Genomic DNA, 12,282 nt, shown 5'->3' on the forward strand with positions numbered 1-12,282 from the left:
ATGGACTTGGGATACCGGACGCAGCTCTGGTCACGGCACCTGGGGGGGGGGGGGAATTGTAGGTTTGGATAAGGTGCAGAAAAGGGCAACTGAAACTATGAACCCCCTTGTTTTCTTGCTTTCTTGTTTGTTTACCACCCCTCTCAGTTAACTGTCTTGGAGCAGTTTAAAGCCTCAATAAGACGACGATTCATAAAGATAAAAGCCTGGCTTAAAATGATATCAACCCCCAATTTCGCACTGCGTTGATGTGGATGACTGAGATCAAGTTGCAGCCTGCAGGTGTTAGCTTATAGGGAGCGGCTGACCTGCAGAGTGGCAGGGTTTAGAAAGGCAGCGGCTCAGGCATGCAGAAGGTCCCCGGTTCAATCCCCAGCGGCACCTCCGGTTTAAAAGGACCAGGCAGGAGGGGGTGGGGAAGACCTCCGCCTGAGACCCTGGAGAGCAGCTGCCAGTCTGAGTCGACATGACTGACTTGGATGGGCCCAGGGTCTGATTCCGTAGAAGGCAGCTTCATGAGATGCTTTGGCTGAAACCACCTGAGGCTTAACAAACACCCTGTAGGTTGCAGATCATGACTGCGATCCTGATGCTTTGCAAGGGGACTTCTGCGGGCGTAAAAACGGAGGTTTTGCTCTTTCCTTGTTTCTCAAACCAGCCTCTGACGTTCTACTTTACTGTCCCTTTTAGAAGCCCGATTTTATAGCTCAGCCCCCCCTCCCTGCCTTCTAAGCACCTCTGCGTTGAACCCAATCTGGTCGGGGGGGGGGGGGGGGGGCTTGACCGCTTCAGCTAATTTGAAGCAGACGTGGGTTTTTGGGTATTCCTTTGCCTTGTAGACTTGTCTAAGGAGTCCGCCAGCACCGGCTGTCTGGGAATCTTCTTGGCATCTCAAATGTGTCGGAAAGCCGCTTGCCGGGAGGCGTTTTCTCGAAATGAAGCTGTTTTGGGGGGTGTGATTTGATTAAGGCCGGTAGATCTTGGCGCTCTTCAGCGTTACCAATTCCTGTCTCCGCTGCCTACTGTGCCCCCCCCCTCCTCCAGCAACCTCTCTGCTGAGCAATTGCCAAAGGCGTGCACATGCAGAAGGTGTCGTGGCCATGCTGACTGTAAGCCGTCTCCACGGGGAACGATTTGTTCATTCAGGGGTCATCACACTTTCTCCCCGGTGGCTCATTTTGGGGTCCGCTTTTGAGCTGGCGTTTGCAGAGGAGGTGGCCAAATATGTGGATATCAATATTCCTGCTACGGGCTTTGTAGAGGAGGCCGGGCGCGGACGGTTTGAACGCCAAGCCTCTGCTCTCTCTGCAGGGTGCTAATTGAGGGAGCCTACAGAAAGCAGCCGCAAAATCCCCGAGATGAGAACAGAAGAGAAGCCGTGCTAGGTCAGGCGAATAACCCTTCCAGGCCAACATTCTGTGTCACACCGTAACCCAAATCTCAGGTGCCATCAGGAAGCCCCTGCTTACAGTCCCCCAGCGGGGCCAGAACTACAGAAGCCCACCCACCTGTTGCCCCCCAAGCACCAAGGAGACAGAGCCTCCCTGCCCCAGAGAGTGTTCCACTGATGGTCACTGATGGGCCTCTGCTCCAGATGTTTCTCCCCTCCCCTCTTGAAGCTGCCTCTGCTTCTAGCCGCCACCACTTCCTGCGGCAGTGAATTCCACAAGTGAATGGCTCTTTGGGTGAAGGACTTATTTTTCTCCGTTCTAAGCCTCCTGCTCCTTCATTTCATGGAGCGCCCCCAAGTTCTTGTCTTGTGAGAAAGGGAGGAAAGGATTTCTTTCTCCACTTCCTTATTCTGTCAGCCTCTCTCACGTCACCACTCAGCTGTTGTTTCCCCAAGCAAAAGAGCCCTGAACTAGAAACATAGAATCATAGAGTTGGAATGGTCCTCCTCGGTCATGTAGTCCAACCCCCTCCACTGTGCAGGACACACAAGTGTCCTGCATAGTGGAGGGAGTTGGACTACATGACCCAGGAGGTCCATTCCAACTTTATGATCCTAACTCTAGTGCTCATCCCCTGTCACCTGCTACCCCTTGAACCTTCACAGAATCAGCCTCTCCATCAGATGGCTCTCCAGCCTCTGCTTAAAAATCTCCAAAGATGGAGAACCCAGCACCTCCCGAGGAAGCCTGTTCCACTGAGAAACCGTTCTCACTGTCAGGAACTTCTTCCTCTTTAACCTTTCTTCATAGAGAAAGAGTTTCATCCCCTTAATCTTTTTAGTTGCTTTTTTCTTTTCCTTTTTGGCACATTATAGTATCTCTTCTTAGGGGAAATTAGTCAGGGTGCATTTCCATTTTACCTCAGTGGTGTTGACCTGTCAGGGTTGGGTTTTTCCTATTCGGATAAAATTCAGCATGTCTCCCTTCTTTTTGGCTTCTCCCACAGGACGCCTGAACAGTGTCCCAGTGTCGTTTCCCTGTTGTCAGAGAGCTATAACCCCCATGTCCGTTATGGGGCAGCCATGGCCCTAGGAATCTGCTGTGCTGGGACAGGAAATAAGGTAAGACCAAGAAACCAAAACCGCCGAGTCTGTTGTTGTTGATCTGCTTCTTCTAGAAGTCTAGGTTTTGGGGTTCGGAACTCTCCAATCGGTTGCCTCCTCTCTTAACTGCACCCTGCGAGGCCCTTAACCTTTATGTGTGATGTTGCTTCTGAGATCGATACATAGAATCATAGAATCCTAGAGTTGGAAGGGACCTCCTGGGTCATCTAGTCCAACCCCCTGCACTATGCAGGACACTCACAGCCCTCTCGCTCCTCCACTGTCACCTGCCACCCCCTTAAGCCTTGACAGAATCAACCTCCCCGTCAGATGGCTCTCCAGCCTCTGCTTAAAAGATGGAGAACCCACCACCTCCCAAAGAAGCCTGTTCCACTGAGAAACCCCTCTGTCAGAACTTCTTCCGGAGGTTTAGATGGAATTTCTTTTGAATTAATTTCATCCCATTGGTTCTGGTCTGTCCCTCTGGGGCAAGAGAGAACAACTCTGCTCCATCCTCCATATGGCACCCTTTTAAATACTTTAATATGGTTATCAGATCCCCTCTCAATCATCTCCTCTCCAGGCTGAACAGACCAAGCTCCCCCAACCTTTCTTCATGCGTCTTGGTCTCCAAACCCCTCACCATCTTCGTTGCCCTACTCTGGACACGTTCCAGTTTGTCAACATCCCTCTTCAACTGGGGTGCCCAAAACTGAACACAGGACTCCAAGTGAGGCCAAAGCAGAGCAGAGTAAAGCGGTACCATCACCTCCCGTGATCTGTTTGATACAGCCCCAAATCCCATTTGCCTTTTTAGCCACTGAGTCACACAGCTGACTCATATTCAATGTATGATCTACTAAGACTCCTAGATCTTTTTCGCACATGCTACTGCCAAGACAATACATCTATTTCTGAACCTTTCCATAAAAGATACAATAAACAGAGCTGCAAAAGGGAGGTGGAGGCACAGCGGGTCGAGGAGGGGAGGGCTACGTCTTTGTGCTTTGCACGCAGAAGGTCCCAAGTTCAGTTGCCAGGGTCTCAAACACCCCCTGAGCCAAACCTTTGGAAGGCTCCTCTGCTTCGAGCCAGACGTGAGCATACTGGAGGGAGGACATTCCCAGTCACACCCTTCCCTCATCATCCTAGTTGGCCGCGTTCAGGGAGCTTCGGGCAGGTTATCATTCATAGGACGCTTTTCACAAAAGGCAGGACGCAGAATGGTAACTCCTCTCCTGCAGTTTGAGAATTCTGTCAGAGCGCTCCCAGCCCCACCTCCCTTGCAGGGGCTGTCTGCTGTGGGGAGAGGAAGGGAAGGCGGTGGGAAGCCACTTGGAGACTCCTTTGGGGAGAGAAAAGCGGGGTACAAAAGAACAGATCTTCAGATGGGAGCAGTGGTACAACCCAGTGTAGGATATCTCCAGTTGTAGGATATCGACCCATTCTTCCTTTGGAAAGGCCCAGTTCCGGGGAAGGCCTGCGCTGATCTCCTTCCCTTGTCTCAGGCATTCACTCCAGGGTGCCGCTGCCTTTACGGACGATGCCGATCGAGAACCTGCAACGGAGAGCAGGGCTACCCGACCATTTTGACCCTGCAGGCACCTTTGGAATTCTGACTCGGAGCAATGGGCACAGCCACCAAATGGCTGCCCCAAAATGGCTGCTGCAGGACGCGGAGCCAGCCAAAAAATGGCTGCCACAGCTTAGAACATAGAGTTGGTAGGGGCAATACAGGCCATCTAGTCCAATCCCCAGCTCAATGCAGGATCAACCTAAAGCATCCAGGATACTTATCTATCCATCCTCTGCTTGAAGACGGCCAGTGAGGGGGAGCTCCCCACCTCCTTAGGCAGCCCCTTCCACTACTGAACTGGACTCCTAGAATCCTAGAGTGGGAAGGGGCCATCCAGGCATCCTAGTCCCACCCCCTACTCAAGGCAGGATTAGCCTCAAGCATCCAGGAAAAGTAACTGTCCAGCCACTGCTTGAAGACCACCAGTGAGAGGGAGCTCCCTACCGCCTTATGCAGTTAATTCCATAGTTGAACTACTCTGACTGTGGAAATTTTTTTCCTGATATCTAGCCGATATCGTTCTCTGTGTCATTTAAATCCATGACTGTGGGTCCTCTCCACTGCTGCCAAGGTGAACCTTTCCGTGCCCTCCTTCAAGGGACAGCCCTTCAGATACTTGAAGAGAGCCATCCTGTCCCCTGTCAGCCTCCTCTTCCCCAGGCTGAACCATCCCCAGTCCCTCTGCCTTTCCTCCCAGGGCTTGGTACCCCGGCCTCTGAGCATTCCTTCAGTCACATGGCATCCTCTACTACAGGGGTAGTCAAACTGCGGCCCTCCAGATGTCCATGGACTACAATTCCCAGGAGCCCCCTGCCAGCGAGTGCTGGCAGGGGGCTCCTGGGAATTGTAGTCCATGGACATCTGGAGGGCCGTAGTTTGACTACCCCTGCTCTACTACATCAACATTCGTAAAAGAAACTTGCACAGCCATTCAGAAACCTTGCTGGGCAAAAGTTCCACCTGGCCCACCCATTTCCTAATAAGATTTGGCATGCACCAAGGTGCCTCAAGCACCTCACTGGGGCCCTCTGATGTAGAGGCCTAGATCACATGCCATTTGGGTCTCCTTTGTTCATCGCGGAGATCTGCCTGCCCTGAACCAACCTGTCATTACACGGTCCAAGCAGGTCTGTTTTCTTTACCCCATAATTTGTTGGGGGCCAGCCAATGGAACCTGCTTGGGCACAGGGCCACACCATGCACCACGCTGTTTATCTTTGGCGCAAGGGATCGCTGAGCATCTGTTTACATCAGTTTGTCTTCTGGGCTTTGCATCAGCATATTTGAAAGGCCAAGTTAATCTGTTAGAACTTGGGAGATTGGAAATGAAGTTAAGCTTTTAGTTAGGCCAAAGAGGCACTTCCATCACGCGTCCTCTATAAATAGTTGTGATCTCACACAGCGAGGGAAGAGGAGGAGGAGGAGGCCAATAAATGCACAAAAATACAGCCCCGGCTTTGTAAAATGCGTCTTTCTTTGGCTAATTGGAGCGGCGGCTTCAGAATGCTCGTGCCATAAAATAAAAAGTCGTGTCATAGAATCCTAGAATCACAGAGTTGGAAGGGGCCATACAGGCCATCTAGTCCAACCCCCTGCTCAATGCAGGATCAGCCCAGAGCATCCTAAAGCATCCAAGAAAAGTGTGTATCCAACCTTTGCTTGAAGACTGCCAGTGAGGGGGAGCTCACCACCTCCTTAGGCTGGCTATTCCACTGCTGAACTACTCTGACTGTGAAATTTTTCCCCCTGATATCTAGCCTATATCGTTGTACTTGTAGTTTACACCCATTACTGCGTGTCCTCTCCTCTGCAGCCAATGGGAACAGCATCCTGCCCTCCGCCAAATGACAACCTTTCAAATACGTGAGCAGTCGCTCAAGTTGGGCTTTGGCTTGGTCAAGCGAGTTCTCTGGTTCAGCTCCCACCGCTGAGCCTGATGAATCTTACTGCAAGGAGGAGCTGGGGATTGGACTAGATGGCCTGTATTGCCCCTACCAACTCTATGTTCTAAGCTGTGGCAGCCATTTTTTGGCTGGCTCCGCGTCCTGCAGCAGCCATTTTGGGGCAGCCATTTGGTGCCTTCTCCTTTAGGAACCTTCCCTTTCACTCTGGTCAGTTTTGGGTGCCCCGCTTCAGATCCCTCCCCCGGAAAATCTGAACCTGGGCAGATCACAAACCCAGAAAGTGCTTTCTTCTTGGTCTTGGCCCCAAAGTTATCAAGTTTTGTTCTGTTCTATTTATTTATTAGTTTGATTTGTAGACTGCTGCTCCCAGCAGGCTGGTTCGCGGCGGTTCACGGAATTAATATAAAAACATAAAAACAAATAACCCATAAAAACACCCCAATATTAACATTCTCCAAGATCTCTAGCATAAAACTGGCAGTATATAATTCTAGATGCAAACTCCTCCCATGCTTTGGCCCTCTGGCATTGGGTCCCGATAGTGACCAGTGGTTGATGGTCAAAATCCCAGGTGGCAACCAGGGGCAGCCATCGACAGCTCTAACGCTGCGTCCAAACTCAGGGGGCCCGAACACCAGTGAAGGATAGAAACTTAGAGTTGGAATGGACCTCTGCAATCCTCTAGTTTGGCCCCTTCACAGTGCAGGAAATTCACAACTGCCTTCCCCGCGGCTGCCACCCCTCACTGAGTGACCCCTGCTGTGTGTCCAGAGAAAGCAAAAGAACCTGTCCAGGACTCCTGGGCCAAACTGGAGGGAAACTGAACTAAGACTTCTGTGTTTTGTCTGATGTTCCATCGTGGTGTCGTGGTTAAGAGCAGCAGACTAATCTAGACAGCCAGGTTTCATTCCCTGCTCCTCCACATGCAGCCAGCTGGGTGACCTTGGGCTAGTCAGAGTTCTCTTAGAGCTGTTCTTGCAGAACAGTTCTCTCAGGGCTCTCTCAGCCCCACCTATCTGTCAGGGTGTCTGTTGTGAGGAGCAGAAGGGAATGGCGTTTGCAAGCTACTCCTTCGGGTAGTGAAGAGCAGGGCATAAAGAAAGCAGCCCTTCTCTCTTTTTCTTTTACTCTTCTTAGCTCTCCTCCCTTTGTGAGGAGAGGACACATGCCTTTGTGTCTATATTTGTATGTGTTTTTATATTTATTTATAGTTTGTTAACTGCCTTAAGGGAACTCAAGGGGCCCCACAACGTGAATAATAATCATCAAATGCAATAAACTACATTTTTCAAAAGACTTGTGCTAAAATTAAAAAAATACATTGTGGGCCACCTTGAATTCTCAGGAAAGGGCAGCATAATATTGTGAAAACGAAGGAATAAATAAATATTTCAAAATTTGTCCAAGACAGGGAGGATCTCAAGTCAGTGGGCTGCCTTTCTGCTAACCTGGAGCACCCCTGTCCCGATACCATAGAGACGAGATTAAGATTAATATATATGTTTTAAAGGCTGTTTAATGTCCGGAGTGTTTTGATGTCATGTTTTAATGTGCGCTGCCTTGAAGGCCTCAAATTGGGTGGAAAAGCTGTCTAGAAATCCTTTGATTAAATAACTCATTTCGGTCCCACTAGAGCAGCGGTTCTCAACCATCCTAATGCCACGGCCCTTTAATCCAGTTCCTCCTGGTGTGGTGACCCCCAACCATAAAATTAGGCAAGGGTTCTTTCACAGAAATTGAACCAAAACTGACCAATGTTTTTTTTCTGGGGTTTCTCCGTTCAGCTCTGCCTCTTGTCCCACCATGCCGATCTTGCTCTTTTCCGCTGCAAACGAACACTCTATCTTGATCTACCCTGCAAGGCTGTTGTGTAGATGCCCCCCCCCCCGGCCAAGCTGCTTGCCCTGCCGCAACCTCAGCCAAATAGAGCAGATTGTAACAATAAAATTATTATTGTTGTTATTGTTTCGTTTTACGTGTTGAAAAGACTTTTGTACCACCTTTCCACCCAGGGTAGGCTCCACAAGTTGGCAAACGATCAAAACCTTCAAAGCAGGTCTGGCCAGACTGGCTCTCCAGGTGTCCATGGACTACAATTCCCATGAGTCCCTGCCAATTGGCCACACTGGCAGAGGGCCATGGCAATTGTAGTCCAGGGACACCTGAAAGTTTGGCTAGCCCTGACAAGCAACCCTTTAAACAATATTTACTGTGTGTGAGTGTGTGTTTGTGTGTATGTTTGTGTGTGTGTGTGTGTGTGTGTGTGTGTATGAGAGAGAGAGAGAGAGAGAGGAGCTGTCAAGTCACCTCTGACTTACGGCCAATGCACATCCATGTTCTCCAAACCCTCCCAGCCTGGGTCTTTCAAACCAAGCGCCATGGCTTCCTTGACTGAGTCAACCCATCTCCTGTTAGGTCTTCCTCTTTCCCTGCTGCCTTCAAAATGGGAGGGGCCAGGTAGGGCTTTTGCCCAACGAGCCTTCTGATTGGCCATTGGACATTCGATGGGCTGGTTAGTTTTTGGTTCAGCCGCCAGCAGGATCCGCATCATGCAACTGAGGCGAAGCTGCGGCCATCGTTTGACCCCTGGCTCCGCCTCCTTGGGCAGCCATGGTGCGGCTGCATCCACCATGCCGTTCCAGAATTCCAAATATGCCCGCAGGCTCAGAAGAGAAGTTAGGAGACGCCAGGCCCTCGGCCCTCGGAAGCCCTGCTTGTTCTGCTTCTTATGGAAAGCAGGTGGCAGAGGTGCGTTTAACAACCCCCCCCCCCCTCCAAAGCATTGGAAGTCTCTGCCAAGCGAGACGCTCCTGTTCACCCCCTTGCCTGGCTCGGCGTGCGCTCTTTCTTTTCCTTAAAGCCGGTTTCTCCTTGCCTAATATAGGCATCATTTATAAGCGGAGCAAATCGCCCGCTTGCCTCTTCTCACACCTCTGCTTCCAAGGCCCTGCATATTTCCTTAAGCCCGGCCTTCCATCCATCACCGCCCTTCTGGGGCTGAAATTGAGTCCTCGCTGCTGCTGCTGCTGTTGCTGCTGCTCCCCCCCCACCGCCCCCGCCTTTTTGCTTTTTTTATTCACTGTTTTCATCCTCCGTGTCCTGCTATCGCTGCACCGGACAAACCGTATAAATACAATAAGCGAGGCTCCGTCTCTTGGCTCACTCAAAGTTCCTAAACTGATTATCCTGACGAAAGCCTGGTGTTTGGAAGAGTAATAAGGTTAATATTCTGTGCGCTTTCTCCTCCCCCCTCCCCCCTCCCCTCCCCTCCCCCCCTCTCTTTTTATCTCTTTCCAATAGGAAGCAATTAATTTGCTGGAGCCCATGACAAACGATCCCGTGAACTACGTACGTCAGGGGGCCCTGATTGCCTCTGCCCTTATCATGATCCAGCAGACAGAGATCCTGTGTCCAAAGGTGAGTGACGGCTCTCCGGCCAGCGAGGTACGGCAGATGACGGCAGCAGCAACGACAGCTGTTTTTCGGGGAATGGCTTCCTTTCGCAGATCACTGGGCCCTGAGCTTCAAAACCTGCAGGGTTTTCCTGGGTTTTCTTGGGACGATGCTTTGCGTTGCTTGCATCATGCAGATTCAAGTCCTGTGGATCCGTTAAAGAAGGGGTAGTCAACCTGTGGCCCTCCAGATGTTCATGGACTACAATTCCCACGAGCCCCTGCCAGCAAATGCTGGCAGGGGCTCGTGGGAATTGTAGTCCATGAACATCTGGAGGACCACAGGTTGACTACCCCTGCGTTAAGGGCAAGGGTTGTGTAACAAGGCGAACAGAAAGTCACGGGTTCAGGCTCTGCCATCTCTAGGTAAAAGGATCATGCAATAGTTGATGTGAAAGACCTTTACCTTGTTGGATATCTGATGAAGTGGCACTCATATGAAAGCTTTTGTTTATTTATTTATATTTATTTGCGTGTTGGATTTGTATGTCCGCCGCTGGCAGAGAACTGGCTCACGGCAGTTTACATTTTTGACAACACAATCCATAACATTAAAATTCCCATTAAGATCCCCTTAAAACAATATACTAAAAACTCATTCACAATTGGTGGCAAAATAATCTGGTAAGAATGCATCCCACACAGGCCCACTGGGTGGTCCAAAGATGGGCAGATGGATGATGGGGATGGTGTCGCAGGGGTAGATCAGTTTGAGGGTTCTATTACTGGCTCCTGCCTCTAAGGGGAGAGGGGAGCCCAGTCTTAAAGCCTTGGGACCACCTCCCGGCCTCAGACAAATGCCTGGCAGAAGAGCTCAGTTTTGCAGGGCCTGCGGAACTCAGAGAGCTCCGACAGGGCCCGCAGCTCTTCAGGGAGCTCATTCCACCAGGTAAGGACAGGACAGAGAAAGCCCTGGCCCTTATTGAGGCCAGGCGTGCTTCCCAGGGTCCTAGGATCATCAGATTCCAGAGTTCAGAGGGGGCATAAGGAGGTAGGCGGTCCCTCAAGTATATAGGACTCAAGCCACGTATAGCCTTAAAGGTTAGAACCAAAACCTTGAACCTGATCTGGAAACAGACTGGTAACCAGTGCAGCTGCTTGAGCAAAGGCTGAACATGGGTCCCCTATGAATTGAACTTTGTTGGTCTTAAAGGTGCCACTGGACTGATTTGTCCTGCTGGGCCTTGTAATTCTCTGTGAAAGAGGACCTGGGAGGGAAAGGGTTGAGAGAATTCTCTCATTTTGCAACTGGCCCTACCCTCTCATCGGTTAGATAGTGAGCCTCTTTGGGCCTTTCTTGCCTTCTTTTTTATCTTATATAGGACCACTCACCTTCTGTCTCTTAGATGGACCCTCCCTGGTCTGACCCAGCAGGGCTCTTCTGATGTTCTTAGGGAAGCCTCTATCTCTGTGCCCATTGCTGGCCCTCTAGAGAAACTGGTTAGTTACTGGGTGAGGCAGGATGCTGGACTAGGTGGGCCTCTGGTCTGATCCAGCAGGTCTCTTCCTGGGGAGGGACTGAGGTTCACTGGCAGAGCCTCTGCTTTGTAGGCGGAAGGTTCCAGATTGAATCCCTGGCACATCCAGCTGAAGGATCTGGGACTAGGCCTTGTGGGAGCCCCTATGCCTGAGACCTTGGAGAGCCACTGCCAGTCTAAGCAGACTTTCCTAAGACTGGCTTTGAGGGGCTGATGGCCTGATTCTGTGAAAGTCAACTTCATATTACTTGAAGACTGCCAGCGATGCTCTCCTGGTTCCCGCCATCATCTCTAGGCATGGATCCACTGGATCCTGAGCAGGAGATCATGGCCTCCGGCCTAGGTATGGACCCAGCCGCTCGCCATCTCCACCTGGCCCTCGGGGCAGGGTTTTCTAGCGAAATTACGGGTAACGCCGGTCAGTCTAAAACAGCGTCGGCTTCGTGCTGCTGACTCATATTTTGAAATTTTCCGCACGGAGACATTCCGGGAAGGCTCTGCTGTCTAGGAGGCTGCCCCACCTCTTTCATTCACGCTTGAGGCATTTTCGTTGCCTCACATTTGATGGGATCCCAAACTGGGGATCGGGCGGGTTATAACAAACCGGCCCTGCCAGAGCCGATGGTATGCGTGGCATTCCTGAGCGCATTTTCATCCGTCTGGATTGGAGTAGCGTACTGCTTTGCTGTCAGACATGTTGAGCTTCCTGGAACCAGACGACCTGCTCTAAGCCGTTGCCACAACTTTTATAAAAGACGCTCTTCCTGCCAGAAGCGTTCGACTTCCAGAAGGCCGTTCTGCGGTAACATAAGGCACGGACATCCCAAGTCTTTCACGGTGATTGAAAGCAGCCAGCTTGGTCTGCATGGGTTGGTCTGCATGGTCGGGCTGCCATGGCTGTTCAGCCAAACCATAGGACAGGGGTAGTCAATCTGTGGTCCTCCAGATGTTCATGGACTACAATTCCCATGATCCCCTGCAAGCAAATGCTGGCAGGGGCTCATGGGAATTGTAGTCCATGCACATCTGGAGGACCACAGGTTGACTACTCCTGCCGTAGGACATGGCGAAGGGTCTATTCACACCTTGATCTGATGTACTCCTCTAGGCGTGAATCTCTTGCGTTCTGCAGGGGATCGGAGTCGATGACCCCGGAGGCCCCTTCCAACTCCATGATTCTATGAATCTCCCCCCCTTAGGATGGTGTAGTCGTTGAAAGCTGGGGCCTCTCACCTGGAAAGCTGGGCTTGATTCCTCGCTCCTCCTCCACAGGCAGCCAGCTGGGGGACCTTGGGCGCTTCACAGTCCTTTTTGAGGGGTTCTTCCTGAGCAGGAATCTCAGGGCTCTCTCAGCCCCGACCCAGGGTGTCTGTTGTTT

The 12,282-nt window shown here is 51.2% G+C and overlaps 1 protein-coding gene across 2 annotated transcripts in view; it reads left to right on the forward strand.

Moving 5' to 3' along the window:
• Positions 1–12,282, forward strand: part of PSMD1 (proteasome 26S subunit, non-ATPase 1) — a 91,382-nt gene that overhangs the window by 55,396 nt on the left and 23,704 nt on the right. For both annotated transcript variants that reach the window (XM_077348073.1, XM_077348072.1), the window contains exons 17-18: positions 2,398–2,512; positions 9,275–9,391. In XM_077348073.1, the coding sequence (XP_077204188.1) occupies positions 2,398–2,512; positions 9,275–9,391 (232 nt within the window). The remainder of the gene's footprint in view (positions 1–2,397; positions 2,513–9,274; positions 9,392–12,282) is intronic.

This window comes from Paroedura picta, chromosome 8 (genome assembly GCF_049243985.1).
Source record: "Paroedura picta isolate Pp20150507F chromosome 8, Ppicta_v3.0, whole genome shotgun sequence".
Taxonomy (NCBI): domain Eukaryota; kingdom Metazoa; phylum Chordata; class Lepidosauria; order Squamata; family Gekkonidae; genus Paroedura; species Paroedura picta.